Source organism: Panthera pardus, unplaced genomic scaffold, assembly GCF_024362965.1.
Source record: "Panthera pardus isolate Hobbes unplaced genomic scaffold, ASM2436296v1 HiC_scaffold_25, whole genome shotgun sequence".
In the NCBI taxonomy this organism is placed as follows: Eukaryota; Metazoa; Chordata; class Mammalia; order Carnivora; family Felidae; genus Panthera; species Panthera pardus.
Window position 1 is genome coordinate 80088141 of NW_026526821.1, and position 16611 is coordinate 80104751.

Genomic DNA, 16611 nt, shown 5'->3' on the forward strand with positions numbered 1-16611 from the left:
TATTTCCCACAGTTTTGGAGACTGGAAGTCTGAGATCAAGGTGCCAGCATGGTTAGATGAGGGCCCTCTTCTGGGTCACAGACTTCTCATTGTATTCCTCACATGGTGGAAGGGGCAAAGGATCTCTCTGGGCCCCTTTTAGAAGGACATTAATCTTATTCATGAGGGCTCTGCCCTATGACCTAATCTTCTCTCAAAGGCCTTACCTCCTAATACCATCACACTGAGAATTAAGATTTAAACATGAATCTGGGGTGGGGGGGGGGCACAAATATTCAGACCATAGTATCCCTTATTGCTTAAAAATACACATACACCTTATTTTCTATAATTCCTGTAGAAGAAATAATTTTCTTTTAGATAGTCTAAAATTCTCTGACCCTAATTGAAGAAATTATTTTAATGCAACTTGTGATGATCCAAGGTTTCTTTGGAATTCTACTATTTTCTGTTATTATTTTATGTATGTATTTCTTTTCCCTGTTTCATGAAATTCCTTCAAGGTAGAGACTATGTTGTAACTGTTCTTTTTATCACTCGCTTCTGGCACATTGTCTGGAACATATTGAGAATTTAAGATGTGTTAACTGAAAGGTCATAAATCAATGAAGGGACTTCTTTCTCATATGATAGCCCATACTAATCACTCTGGCTTATTATCTTGTTCCATTTATTTAACCTTTACCCATATACGACCTTATCCAAGGTTGCATGGTCCCATTTTATGGAAAGCATGTGATCTTGGAGGACACATAATTCAAACCTTAAATAATTCAAGACTAGTTTTCCAAAAGTTATGAATTCAAAATGTATATTGAGGGAGCAGGGGTAGATGGGGACAGTGGTGATTAGATGCATGCTCTTAAGTAAATCCAGTCATTATAACATTTTTGCTTTGATGTTACATTTTTTTTTCTCTATTATATTTCCAGAGTACAGTCACTTAAATTAATAGCACAGCATGTTATGGCAGTTGTTTGGCTTCCTTAGTTGCATTTTTTAGCACATGTAAATTCCATTCCAAAGTTATTATCTTTCAGGAATTTTTTTTAGCACCAGCACTACCACTCTAAAAATGTTTGGGTAAAGTAGTTTTAAGATAGTTAAAAATATATTAAAATTTAACAACAGTAATGTTAAAGCAATAGGTTAATACTAAACAAAATGAATGCATTTTATAAACATGGTACAAATAAAGTATGGTGGGTATTTTTATTTACCAACTAAAGTGGCAGTAATTTAAACACAGCTTATATTTGCTGTTCCTTGCAGCTTTGGAATTGCTAACAGAATGTTTATGGAGGAAAAAATCATTATTTAAAAAATTGCCTCTATTAATGATATCTTTATATTGCAATAGAAATGTGTAAAATGCAATCACATATCGATATAAATTGTATGGCTTTATTATTTCCCCAACTAAGCTGTAAACTTCTTGAGGGAATAAGACTGTTACAATTATTTTGTGATACCTTAGATTAACACCTAGAAGCTATTCATTTAATCAGTGATATGGAATATTGCTGTAAAATCAATAGTAATTAACAAAATATGTCTTCTGAAATTACAGTCTTTGCTAGAAGGTAAACATAAATCCATGATACCTGTACTTGGATTGATCAAAAATCCTTACCCTGTTCTACCTGGGCCAAATTCACTTCTAACTGGAAACATTTTGGGATTGGCTCTTAGGAAACTTTACTGATAGTGTTATATATAGGTGCATTCTACAGAGGTACAGCACCAGTGAATGGGCAAGAGAATTTTAAATTGCAGTTAGAAAAATTGCAGTTTGAAATGTAGTGGGAGTAATAGACCTTGGAGATGGAGAAACAAAGCCCATTAATAGAAAGTTTATTATAGCCAGTATTAGAAAACATATATAGTTTTAAAACAGTCAGTGCCTCCATCTACATGGCATCCTCACAGTGCTTGAACCAGTATTTGGTAATATGACCATCTTTGATATTGAATTTCTGAATACATATCAACAAGAGGAAAAAGGAAAGATTCCTCCATAAATAACATGTCTTACTGAAAATCAGGTTCAACTGAAGCATTTTTTATAGGAAAGCATTATCGGAGAATTCAGACATTATGAAATATCTGAAAGATCCCAGTATACCTAAAGCTGTTGGAAAGGTAACCAAGGATTCTACATAGGTTCATCTAGACCTATACAGGTAACATAAGCCAGACTAAGCATTAGATTCACTTGGAAGGATATTGGAAACATAGTAGCATGCCAGCAGAGCATTGCTTTTTCACTGGAGTCCTCACAGCATCCGAGGTGCTATTCTTTGACCTCTGTCTCACATGACAGCTTGTGTACAAGGAGACAAGATCCACATAGTTAGAAGCAAGGATTGCCTTGGTTTAAAGTCCATTCTGCAGAAGAGCTGGTATATTTTGAAACGGTTAAATAGGTATAGTTTTCAGAGTCCCTGTAAGGGACATACCTAGTTACAAGAGTCCACAATTTTCTGAGCCCAAAACTGTGGCTTTCCATCAAATATATAGTCTATTCAGAGTCTTTCCATCCAAATGTAGTTTATAAATCAAGCTTCATTTTTACCATAAGCACTGGTGTTTATTAATCCCTTTCCTGTTGTTTATAATGTTAATTTTGGAGGAGGAAGAATGACATATTGACTAACTTCAGAGGATATAATCTTAAGCACCCATGGTAGTAGAAGAGATAACAGTTCATATTTGAAGAGCTAAAGTTGATTATGGTATGTCTCAGTCCTCTGAGATTATAATGTCCTACTGCTAAGACTTGTGAATGGGTAAAAATTGGTCTACCTCCTTTGAGTAGAAGGACTGTCAGGATGAACTTGGGACTCTGGTCAGAGAATACATCCATTAATTTGTTTCTGGTTTTTACCTGACCATTTACTCTCCAGTACCTAGGATACTCATGAGCCAAATCATAGGTTTGCTGTGGAGTGTATAAAGTGATAGGATAAAAATAGTCACCTATTTTGGAGGTCTGTGTAAAGGATAGGGATTTCTGGAATACTGCATCTATTATTTTGGTATTAATAAGGTTGGAAAACAGGGTAGAATCAGAGAGTTGGAGCATTTATGATCCCTTGAGCTAAAAAATTGAGCGGCACCTGGATGGCTCAGTTGGTTAAGCGTCTGACTTCGGCTCAGGTCATTATCTCATGGTTCGTGAGTTCAAGCCCCGCGTCAGGCTCTGTGCTGACAGCTCAGAGCCTGGAGCCTGCTTCAGATTCTGTGTCTCCCTCTCTCTCTGCCCCTCCCCTGTTCATACTCTGTCTCTCTCTGTCTCAAAAATAAATAAACATTAAAAAAATTAAAAAATTGATAAGGCATCACAGCTACTTCCTTTTTAAAGGAATTTGATAGACGGAAGACAGTAAGAATAGCTTTTCCTAGTATTTAGAAGTCACATATGTCAACTCAGAGACTAGAAGTAGCAGAAGGCACAGATTCCAAATTTAACCTACTTTCTGTGTCACTCTTAAACCCTAATCCTGCTTTGTTTGTACTAATGACAACTGATCAGAATTCTCTAGGCCCCCCTGCCTCCCTAGGAAACTCCAGGAGAGTTCTGGTGACAGGGCAAGATTGGAAGTGAGAGCTCCAAAGAACAAGTTAGCTCTCCAGTATTTAGGGGAGGAACCAGGGGACAATGAATATTCTAAGTACCAGTATGCATTCTTTGAGGATTTGTCCTAGGAATGCACAGTTGATTTAACCATAACATTTGAATAAAGGAGAAAAACCATATAATCATCTCAATAGGTATATAAAGGAGTATTTGACAAAATTCCATACTGAGTTTCTCAGCAAGGTTTCAATGTAAGGGAATTTCTTCATTTTGATAAAGAACATCTGTGAAAAGCTACAGCTAAAATCATATGTAATGGTGAAATACTGAATACTTTCCTCCTAAGACTGGGTACAAGGCAAATATGTTTGTTTTCACCACTTCTGTTTAACATGATACTGGAGATCCTAACAAGGTCACAGAATGCAAAATTAATATAGAAAAATCTATATTTTTAGGAGTGCCTAGGTGGCTCAGTCAGTTGAATGTCTGACTTTGGCTCAGATCATGATTTCACAATTCTGGGTTCGAGCCTCGCATCGGGCTCTGTGCTGACATCTTGAAGCCTGGAGCCTGCTTCAGATCTGTGTCTCCCTCTCTCTCTGCCCTTCCCCTGCTCATGCTCGTCTCTCTCTTTCTTAAGAATAAATAAACATTTAAAAAAATTTTTTTAAAGAAAAATCTATATTTTTATAAATGAACAGCAAACATTTGGGAAATAAAATTAACAAAATAATTCCATTTACAATCAAGGTTAAAAATAGTATAAATACTTAGAAATAAATTTAACAAAAGATGTAGAAAAACCTCTACACAGAAAACTATGATACAATATTGAAAATAATTACAGAAGTCCTTAATAAATGGAGAGATAGTCTATGTTCATAGATTAGAAGACTCAATATTGTCAGGATTTCCATCCTCCACAAATCAGTCTATATACATTGAATTTAGTGCTAATTGTAATCCTAGCAAGTTTTGTGGGGTTCTGTTTTTGTTTTTGAGAGAGTGAGAAAGAGAGCAAATGCACACATGAGCAGGGGAGGAGCAGAGAGAGAGGGAAAGAGAGACTCTTAAGCAGCCTCCATGCCCAATGCAGAGTCCAATGTGGGGCTCAACCTCATTACTGTGAGATTATGACCTAAGCCAAAATCAAGAGTCAGATGCTTAACAGACAGAGCCACCCAGACGCCCCTATCCTAGCAGGTTAAAAAAAAAAAAAAATGGAAAGCTGATTCTAAAATATCTTTGGAAATGCAAAGGACCTGAATAATAATACAGTCTTGAAAAAGGACAGCATTGTAATATTATTACTAGGTGATAAGATTTACTCTAAAGGTATAAATCAGTATAGTGTGATATTGGCATAGGACAGACAACTTGTTCAATGGAACAAAACACAAAGTTCTGAAATACTTAACCAAAGTTAGGTTGAAATACCAAACTTAACTTGGCCAATTAATTTTCAACAAAGGGACAGCATAATTCAGTGAGGAAGGGAAAATCTTTTCAACAAATTATTCTGAAACACCTCGTTGTCCATATGGAAAAAGTGAGCCTCAATTCTTACCTCTCAGGATACACAAACATTAATTCAAGGTTGATCATAGACCTAAATGTAAAAGCTAAAACAATAAAGCTTCTGGGGAGGGAAAAGAAAAACAATGTATTTGTGACCTGAGGGCAGGCAGAGGGTTCATACATAAGACACAGAAGAGAAAACATGAAAGAAATTTTGATAAATTAGACTTCATCAAAATTAAAAACTTAGGCTCGTCAAAATTGATTGTTGAGAAAATGTGTAAGTCATAGACTAGAAGAAAATACCCACAAAGCAGATATCTGATACTGTCTTGTATCCAGAATAGATTTTTTTTAATGTCTGACCATACTAAAAACACAACCCTGTTTAAAAAAATTTTTTTCAAGATTTTATTTTAAGTAATCTCTACACCCAAGGCGGGGCTCAAACTTACAATCCTGAGATCAAGAGGGCTCAACTGACTGAGCCAGCCAGATATCCCCAACCCTATTTTTTTTCAAATGGGCAAGAATTTGAATATGTGGTCCCTCAAAAAAGATGCATCACTGGCCAGTGTTATGCTTTGGAGAGAAGAATGAGGATGCTGCAAGATTTGCAGATGTGTTCTAGCTCTAGGCAGTTTTATTTTTTTCTTCTTTTAACTCAACTACGGACTTTCTCAAAAGGAAAACACCACCTACTCTTAATGCCACCACCCCACCCGATCCCTTTTTTTCTTTCAATGTGATAATCTCTGGTGGTCAATTTCTATCCACTTTTGCCTTCCTAACAGTAGAATCTCAAATTACTTGACCCTTTGCTTCGATTGCCTGTCCCTAATTTAGTTTTCCACCTTATTCTCATCAATATGAAGCAAGTCCATATTGACACACTGTTGCTATGATGCTATGACCAAAATACTGTACACTTTGAGTTTAACACTCAGTTTGAGTAGCACTGGGATAGAAATGTGTGGCTATTACATAGCATTCTTTATAGCATTTTTCAAATGTGAAAGTATTTGGTGAAACAAAGCTTAATGCTTTGCCAGGAAGTGGTTTGGTCAAGGTAGTAAACTATTGACAAAGCTTTCCACTTAAAAAAATTTTGGGAGTGGGGAGCCTGGGTGGCTCAGTCAGTTGAGCATCCGACTTTGGCTTAGGTCATGATCTCGCGGTCTGTGAGTTCGAGCCCCGCGTCGGGCTCTGTGCTGACAGCTCAGAGCCTGGAGCCTGCTTCGGATTCTGTGTCATGCTCATGTTTTGTCCCTCTCTATGTCCAAAATAAATAAACATTAAAAAAATTTTTTTAAAAATTGGGGGAGGGGCGCTTTGGTGGCTCAGTTGGTTAAGCGTCCAACTTCTGCTCAGGTCATGATCTCACGGTTCGTGAGTTGGAGCCCTGCATCGGGCTCTGTGCTAACAGCGTGGAGCCTGGAGCCCGCTTTGAGTTCTGTCTCTCCCTCTCTCCCTCTACCCCTCCCCCACTCATGTTCTGTCTCTGTGTCTCTCTCTCAAAAATGAATAAACATTTTAAAAAAATTCTGAGAATAAATTTTTATTGTAAATCTTTTACATTTTTAACTTTGTTTCTGATTATATATTATAAAGCACATTGATATAGGAAATTTAAAAGAAACAGAACAGTGCTTTTTTAAAGGGAGAAATCCTTAACAAAATTATGTATGTTAGGCTCTGGACCAACATCTTCAATGCCAGTTGATTTGTTTCCATAGGAAGTTTCACACACACCTATAGTTTGGTATGTTCCCAACTGAATAGCCCCCATCACAGTGGTGGAACACTATTCACATAGTCACCCAAGTCAGATAGCTGGAACTTGCCTTAGGTTCCCTTCCCTATCCCTCATGTCAAATTAACTACCAAATCTTTATTCTTAATTTATTCTCTAATGAGCAGATATTTATTGATTGCCTCCCTTCATGGAGTGGTGATGCTGAACCACTCATCTTCTTGCTTCTTGTCCTGTTTTTTTCCAAATGCTGCCACCATGTTGCTACTGGAATGATGTACTGAAATACTGAAATGATGTACTGAAATATACATTTTGATCTTTCAGTGGATCCCCATAGTTCTCAGAGTAAAGTTCACATTCTTTGATCACAATAATCTTTACAATAGGATGTCTGTCAACATCATCTCATTCCGTTTTCCACCCTGGCATCTTAAACCCCAAACAACTTGCATTTCCTCAAATGTGTCTTGTTTTCATTTGTCTCCCTTTTGCCCTTGTAGAATGCTCTCATTTTTTTCTTTTATTTTAATAATAATGTCTGTTTGTCTTGTATTAGCTCAAATTTAAATGAAGGCCTTCCTGACCTCAGAGCTACATGCCTCTCTTCCGGTTTCACAGGCTTAAAATGAATATCTCAATCATAATATTTATCATACATTGTATATTGCTTTACTTACCTGCCTATCCCATAAAAATATAAAGCCGTGAGGGCAGGTACTACCAAAGACACGTATTGGTACTTGATAAATGCTTATTAAATAAGTTAGATGGTATTTCTTTGGAACTTGCCTCTCTTTATGATTTGAATTAACATTTATTACATACCAAATAGAGGGAGTATTGGTATAGCTAATTAGAATTACCTTTTCACTTGGTTAATATGAATGAAAGTTCTTAAGCGAAAGTTCTAGGAGTAATGTAAAGATTTATTTAAGATATGGATAAATAGGAAAACTAGGATAAGGACGACTGTCATCAGTGAACAGAATGGAAAGATGAAATTATTTGGGGTTAATGAGGAAATGGTCGTCACTGATTTTATTTGTCACTAAAAACATGGTGAAGGGGAGGAAACATTCTAAACGTCTAGAAATACCACAATGTAAATAATTTAATCATGTGATGGAGTCATCTTGATAGTGTTTAAAGAAATTCCCATGTTGTATCTAAATCTCTATAGAGCAATATTAATGTTTTGAAGGTAAGGACCAAGTCTCATATTTCTCCGGTATTCCTCTATGATACTTATTTTATAAGATGTTTAACAAATGATTGATTTCCACCTCATTGATTATAATAAAATAATTAAAATGTGTTAGCTATATAAGAAAACTACAAATCTTTAAGCATTACTTAAAATAATTTTCATGTAGTGGGGCACCTGGGTGGCTTAGTCAGTTTAGTGTCTGACTTCAGCTCAGGTCATGATCTCATGGTTCATGAGTTTGAGCCCCATGCCAGGCTCTCTGCTGTCAGTGGAGAGCCCACTTCACATCCTCTGTCTCCGTCTCTCTCTGCTTCCCATCTGCTTGCACTCTCTCTCTCTAAAATAAATAAACATTAAAAAAATTTTTTTTAAACTAGTAATTCCACATCTAGGAATACAATTGCACAACATAATTAAAATTAACTTTTTAAATTTTTTAAAAAATGTTTTTATTTATTTTTGAGAGAGAGAGAGAGAGAGAGACAGAGTACTTCCGAGGGAGGGGCAGAGAGAGAGGGAGACACAGAATCTGAAGCGGGGCTCGAACCCACGAATTGTGAGATCATGACCTGAGCCGAAGTCGGACGCTTAACCGACTGAGCCACTCAAGCACCCCTTGTTTAAATATCAAGTAATTTTATTCATGCAAAATGTATTTCTCATTAAGACAAAAAAATTGAATAAGTTTATCAAATTTTTATGTATATTTAGCTCAAAGATCTATAATCTTTCTGATCACCTCATATTCTAGTAGTCATTTACTAAGTCTGTTTCAGTATTAATTTGTATTTTTATAGGATGTAAATTCCAAGAGGACAATACCATGTATTTTTTTTCATCCTTGTGTCCTAAGGATAGTACTTGGCACAGAGTAATAAATATTAATTCAACAACAAATGAATGGACGAAGGCAACCTTTTTAAACTGTGTATTCTGATTTAGTTCAAATAAAATTTAGAGTGTGTACTTAGATTTACAGTGCTAAAGAATACCATTTTTAAATGCTGAATTTATAACTATTTTCTATTTCTAATCATTTTTTTTTCTTTACCACTGAATAATCTGGATCTGTTTTGTTTGTCCTAATACCTAAGGTATTCCCAGGTTGTAACTTTGGAAACAGCAAGAGTTAAATAGAATACCCTATTGGCTCTTATTCTTTTTTCAAGTTAATTTTCACCCAGTGAGTGATAATTGCACATATTCAGAGTTGTCCAAAATATATATGAATCATGTTAAAAGATTCTATTTATGTACCAAATGAATTCTATCTTATTTTAGTATTTTTCTATCTAACCTTGTCTTTTGTTCTGTTTCTTATTGGCTAAATTATAAGATTTCCTAAAGCCAACACTCGGGAGTTCCTTTAAAAGAACAGTTAGAAAAACAAGAGTAGAAAACAGTAGCTATTTCTACTTTTCTTATTTTGTGCTGATTTTTAAAATTGTGGAACATGAACAAGTGCTTATTATGTTCATGATTCATGTAGATACACTTCTTAAAACCTTTAGTACATTTAGAATATTACGAAAAATAGTACGTATTATCTGTAGTATCAGAGGACATTTTTTATTGTTTCTAACATATGCGTTTAAAGTACTGTTTTACAAATACAAAATGTGGTTGCTAAAAGCCAGTGTCAACCTCTTGGGTTATTATCTTTGTTTTGTGTTTATTAACATGGGTGTTATATTAATGATATAAATTTAACAAAATGTTTTCTATTTTAAAATATGAGTAGAGCATTAACTTTCAGTTAAATACATCTGTTATAGTCCATCACAATAACATCCTCTAAATGTACTCTCATGATTAACCAAACATCCCCTCTCTTTGTCTTTTTGAGTAACAGCATGCTTCTATGGCTCTTTAATTAAATGACCTTACCTTACATTTGTCTCGACTGGCTTCTGTTTACAGAAATTGTAAACCAATTGAATGCTCTGAGCAGCTTAGATGAAGATCAAGATGACTGCATAAAGCAAGCAAATATGCCTTCAGCTAAATCAGCCAGTTCCTCTGAAGGTCTAAGAGCTTTCTTCCTTTCTTTCTGCTTCTGATTGCCTGTATTTACTGTGACCTGCTACCTCTTGACTTCTGTCTGTACTTATTAGCTGTCAGTTTTGTCTTTGTGCTTTTCCTTGAATGTTTTCTTGGTAATTTGTAGCGTACCAACAGGCAACAGAATAACTTACCATCTTTAGCAAAGCCTTATATCAGTATCATCATATTATGTGACCATATATCTTCACTTAGCTTATATATCATAAGTATACTGTTTTAAAATATTTGCTTACATTAAACCCATTTAAATGATTCATATTTAGGAGTGAAGGATATGTTTCTAAGAATCTATTTCAGTACTTTTTTGTTGGATCAAATTAGAGTCCAATGAAAGTTTCTCTCGTTCATTATCCGACATAGTTTTCTTTTTTTTCTGACATAATTTTCAAATTAATATGCATATATTTGTTTTGCTTTATTTGAATATGTTGGTATGCTACAAAATACTTGAATGGCATTCTGCCATAGGTAAAATGCTACATCTTATTATTTGCAGGTATTAATGTGAATTATAATTTGAAATATTTTTGAATGACTGATAAAATTGTACTTAGCTATAATCATAGTGAACTAATACATATGTTTATTTTCAGAGCTTATCAACAAACTTAACTTTTTGGATGAAGCAGAAAAGGACTTGGCCACTGTGAATTTAAATCCATTTGGTGATCCTGACGTAGCAGAATTAAACCCATTTGGAGATCCTGACTCAGAAGGTAGCAGATTTTTTTCTGTACTTTTTAAAGTCTTTATAAAGTGAAGTTATTTTGAATAGTAACGTGGGAAGAGTTTCTTTTTTTCAAAGACTCAAAGTAATTTTGTTTATGATGATATTATTGTGTTCAATGCCACTTGCAGTTGATCAACAAATCTGAGTAGCTTCCATTGAATTATTTTTAAAGAAAAAAAGATACCTTCACATAAACATTTACATGGGGCTTTTTTTTTTTTTAATTCCAGTATAATTAACATGCAGTGTTAGGTTAGTTTCAGGTGTTCCATAACAGTGATCCAACAATTCTATGCATTACTCTGTGCTCATCATGATAAGCGTAATCCGAATCTCCCTTCACCTATTTCACCCTTCCTCTCCATCCGCCTTCTACATGAGGCTTATTTTTAAATTCTCTATTACTTTGGTCAAGTTAGATAGTAAAGCTCTAATGTTAGAGATAACAGTATTTTACCTACCTGGCATATAGTAAAGTCTCATCAGAGTAGCCTACCAAAGTAAGGGCAAGTTGTGAGACATGCTGACCCTGTCATGCTGACCCCCATGTCAGCTCCTCTGACCTCACCCTCAGAGAGTCCAGTGAACCCCTCCACCCCACACTCCATGTCTCAGGCTGAGAATTATCGTCAGTAGTGAGAGTAGGTTGTGTATGTAAATGGCATGGAGCAAAAAGAAGCCTGCAAACCACCGCTATCATGTATACAACATACTTGCAAGGAATAAATCCAGGGAGTTTTTTTTTCCTAAGTCATTTTTCTTATCAAGTAGTTTTGAACTCTTAAAGCCTAGATAAGAGCTGTGGAAGGAGTGAGACCTCTGTTTAATTAAACTGTTTTTCCAAAGTAAATGCAAGAATGATTAACCAGTGTGTACATCTTTTAGACTGCTCTTATGAAATCCTCATGAGCTTTGAAGAATTTTGTTACTACCTCTCATGGTGAAAATGCAGTTTTAACTTCAGGATTCACTCTTGTTGGAGCAATCTCATTTTATAATCCGTTTCGTCTTCTCTTCTGTACTTTCTCCCTTCTTAGCAGATTCTAAACTTGTAAATTTAAAATAATGAGATTTTGTTTGTAAGCTATATATATTAAGGATATATTTTAAATCTCAATGGCTATCATAAATCTTAGAAGTAATCTACTTCGGCTGCCTCTTTTCATAGATTAGGAAACTGAGGCCCAGAGGAATTCACTGATTTGAATAAGAACTTTAGGTAAATGGAAGTGGAGGTGGAGCTAAGATTCCTAATCAAGTGTCTTCTTTTGACCACACAGCTTCTCCTCAGTTGTGTGCTACATATATCTGAGTTTTAAAATATTACCACAGCATTTTGAGACATCAGTATTTGAACTTTCCACCTCAAAATCAAATAAAAACAATTTAAAAAAAATACATGTAGGTCTGATTTCTGAGGTATTGAAAGGAGTAGCAGATAACACATAATTTTTGTTTAGGAGCGGTTAGCCAACCTGACTCAGAATCTTTAATCATGCCTATAGAGCTAAAAAAAAAAAAAAAGAAAAGAAAAAAAGAAAATGTGACAACCAGTATTTTCTTTAAATATACATCTCTCAGAGACTTTGGACTAAGTATTTTCTAATAGAAGAATACTTGTTTTTCTAGAAGTAATTTTTAAATTTTTATTGATCAAAAATTCGCATCCTCAGGTAACAAAAGCCTTTGAGGAAAAAATAATGTGTTGCTGTTGTTCAGATGGTTCTTTTATTTGCCTTTACAGCTTCAATTCTCGTCTTAGATTCATGACATTCTGTGCTTCAGTGACCCTTTTAGAAAGTTATTAAATGTATTTGTTAGCTTTTATATAAAATAATCTTATTTTAAACCCTCCTTTGTTGCCATTTCTGCCATCTTCAAATCGTCCTCTGTGGTTTAAATACTTTCTTGTTTTTGGTTTTGTAAATGATGAATTTGCTTGGATCAGTTTTTGCAGTCCTCTTCCTGAAAGTAAAAATAAAAATCTTATTTCCATTGACCAGTTTTGCCTGTTTCTCCAGCATTTGAGACTTGATATTTGTTAATAAAAAATTGAATAGGCAAAATCTTCCAGTCTCTCTGCCCCTACAGAGAAAAGAAAATGCCTCATTTACATTATTTTATAAAGATTCTAATGCAGTGTTAAGTTTGAGTATTATCCTGGTGTTACAAAAGTTACCGTTGCTGAGTCTTCTCTAGCGTAGTCTAGATTTAAATTTAAATTTAAAATTTAAATTTTATTTAAATTCATTTCAGTATTTATTATGATTTTATGAAATCTCTTTCACACTTTGTAATTGCTTCTTCATGGTGTATAGAATTTCAATTCAGAATTTTTTTTCCCAATATAAAGACAAAATAAGTTTTCTGGGCTAATGTCTAAAGTATATAAGTAAAAGGAGTTTAACGTTAAAATGTAAAAGTCGTAAATATGTCAGTCATGAAATTTTTATAATAATTGGATTAAATTGTTTGAAGTGTCACATGAAATTCACAGTTATTTTTCTTGAGAATTTCAGTAACCAGTTTTCTGCCTTCTAGAGTATTTTGTCAGGGTTGCACAACATAATTAAAACCAACTTTAAAAAAAATTTTTTTTTTTAACGTTTATTTATTTTTGAGACAGAGACAGAGCATGAACGGGGGAGGGTCACAGAGAGAGGGAGACACAGGATCTGAAACAGGCTCCAGGCTCTGAGCTGTCAGCACACAGCCCGACGCGGGGCTCGAACCCACGGACCATGAGATCATGACCTGAGCCGAAGTCAGATGCTTAACCGACCGAGCCACCCAGGCGCCCCAAAAACGAACTTTTAAACTACATTATGATTGATGGCTCTCTGGAACTTTTCTCCATTTTGGGAAAACATTTATTTTTGTGAGCAGAATCCATGACCAAATTTTGGACAGTTTTATTACAAGTTCTATTTTGTTTTAAAGTATTAAGACATAGAAAAGAAGAAAAAGGGTTATACTAAGCACGTCATAAGTATCATTGAAGGACATGAGTGCATTTTGTGAGTCAGAATTCTGTGAGTCAGAATTTTATTTTTAAGGGTACCTTGGTTTTCAAAATGAAATTTAAAATAATAAAATTTAGGGGCACCTGGGTGGCTCAGTTGGTTGAGCGTCCAACTCTTAATTTCAGCTCAGGTCATGATCTCATGGTTCATCAGAGCCCCGTGTGGGGCTCTGTGCTGACAGCACAGAGCCTGCTTGGGATTCTCTCTCTGCCCCTACTGCACTTGTGTTCACACGCAAGAAGAATTTAGAAGAATTTGGTGTAACATGACTATCAGTTTATCAGTATAATTTCAATGTAGTGCTTTCAACCTCCGAATTCTATGTTAGTCCTTTACATTATTAAACAGAGTATCGATTGGATCCAAGTCATATTGAAAAAAATCAAACATCTCATTAAAAGCTCTAAAAATTTAAGGTTGTGCAGCATACAAAAACGTACTCTTAGAAGGCTTTCAAGAAACAAATTCAGTGATGTGTGGGTATATTTTTGATATAGTCCAGAATGAATTTTCACTTCCCTAAGTGGTCTCTGCTTGTGTAACTACCAAAGACAATTTCACATTTTAACTCACTTAATGTTCTTAAAAACAGAAATTTATTTTATATCAGTTTAGGATGGCAAGCTACTATAGTCAAGTAAAATAAACAGTAAATAGAATATTATACCTCTAAGAAGGTTAAAATTTCAAAAATTGCCATACTGTAATACTAATAATATTAGAGACTCAAAGGGCATTCCAAAGATGCCATATTAGGGAGCAGCATTCCTGGAGAAGTAGACAAAGATCTTAGGTAACCCATCTTCTGAACTTAGCCCCTGTAAAACATATTATTGTTTTGACCTTTTCAGCCTCATAAGAGATTAATTCAAGATTATTTTTGAAAACACCAAAAATATAAGAAAATGTCAGGTAATATTAATTTGATTTAATTCATCTTTTGCTATTGTTTTATAGAACCAGTCACTGAAACAGCATCACCTAAAAAAACAGAAGAATCTTTTTATAATAATAGCTATAATCCCTTTAAAGAGGTACAGACTCCTCAGTATTTGAACCCATTTGATGAGCCAGAAACTTTTGTAGCTATAAAGGATTCTCCTCCCCAGTCTACAAAAAGAAAAAATGTAAGACCTGTGGACATGAGCAAGTACCTCTATGCTGATAGTTCTAAAACAGAAGAAGAAGAGTTGGATGAGTAAGTACATTTTATTCTGCTATCATCATAGGTCAGTCTCTATATTAACTAAAGAGATGCTTCTATAATAAACCTTTTACATGGGTAAAAAAAGTTTTTTCCTCGTGTTAATATACAGTTTACGGTTAGTATCTATCTCATGTCCACCTGAATTTTTATGATCTTGACCTTTATTCTCCCACCCTCTTCCATGTGAATGTGTGTGCACAGTAAACTAACAATGGAGAGAAATATGTTCTTGGAATCTCTGGTTAGAATTTTAATTGTCTTTTCACAGGAACCCCATTACAAATGTCACTTAGGTGTTTTTAATCAATTACTGTAGGCATTATACTTCAATTAGGTTCTCTTGTGGGAACCAAATAATCATTTATGATAATTATTTGGTGAGGACAATTGTTCAGATTCCAAACAACAAGATCATAATTATAAAGTACGAATTATCTTTGAGTTAATCTTATCCAAATATGAATGTTATTGATTATAAGCTCATTATAAATAGAATGTTTAGGGCTGCCATTTTACTCAAATCTAGGGTGAGAATGGGGGAAGGGTATGTGCACATTGTATTCTGGAGGTATATAGTTCACAACCTGTGTGGCTGCAGATTGTGGCCCTGAGTATGTTAAAAAGCAACAGTAAAACTTCTACTTCCAGCCATGATGGATTAACACAGACTGGATATAGCTTCTTGTCTTAAACAACTAAAAAACTGAATAAAATATATGAAACAATGGTTTTCAGACATTGGATACAAATAACACAGAACAGTGTGATTTCTAAGAGAACAGAAACAAAGAAGATGAGCCCTACACTTGTCTTAGTTTTATTTACGGGAGAGAATTTCCAGCTCTAGTTTAGGGAGAGAGAACCCAAAAGTCCTAGTAATCTCCATGAGTTGAGGAGACAGTTTGGACTTTGGGCGTACTGAGGAGAATAGAATTGTGGACAGAGTTATCAGAGAAGAGAGAGCTACTCATACAAAGAGTTCCAGAGATCTGTAGAAGATTCCCCCTGAGTCTTTAGCTGAGCACCGATGAGAGCATACATAGAGGAAACATAACAGAAGCATCCCTGGGGTTCACCCAGGACCAAGAATAGTTTGTTTCCAAGCAGTTCCTAACACGTGGGACATCAGGTTGAGTCCTCAGAAAGGTGTTTTACTAATGTGGTGAGATTAGCCTAGACAAAAGACCGTTCTGGGCTTGCCTAACAAAGCTTAAAAGCAAGGCTCAAAACAATCAAAATGATTCCAAGTAACTTAATTGCATGCCACACAAATATACCAAAGATACCAAAGGGAATACCAAAAAATCCAGCACCCAAAATATAAAATTCACTATGTCTGACAACCAATGAAAAATCTATCAGGCATGTACAGAAGCAGGAAAATCTGACCCATAATGAGGAGGAAACTCAAGTCATTAGATATGGATGTAGCAATGGCACAGATGATGAAATTAATAGAATAGTAATTATATGTTTACTTGTAGTGAGGCTGTATGTATCTTTGTTTTCCTTAGAAATATGTG

The 16611-nt window shown here is 35.0% G+C and overlaps 1 protein-coding gene across 10 annotated transcripts in view; it reads left to right on the top strand.

Moving 5' to 3' along the window:
• Nucleotides 1-16611, top strand: part of EHBP1 (EH domain binding protein 1) — a 366236-nt gene that overhangs the window by 169246 nt on the left and 180379 nt on the right. For 7 of the 10 annotated variants that reach the window (XM_019433536.2, XM_019433609.2, XM_019433691.2 and 4 more), the window contains 3 exons: nucleotides 9985-10089; nucleotides 10722-10844; nucleotides 14839-15079. In XM_019433536.2, the coding sequence (XP_019289081.1) occupies nucleotides 9985-10089; nucleotides 10722-10844; nucleotides 14839-15079 (469 nt within the window). The remainder of the gene's footprint in view (nucleotides 1-9984; nucleotides 10090-10721; nucleotides 10845-14838; nucleotides 15080-16611) is intronic. The other 3 variants (XM_019433834.2, XM_019434008.2, XM_053890722.1) reach the window with 1 other exon arrangement.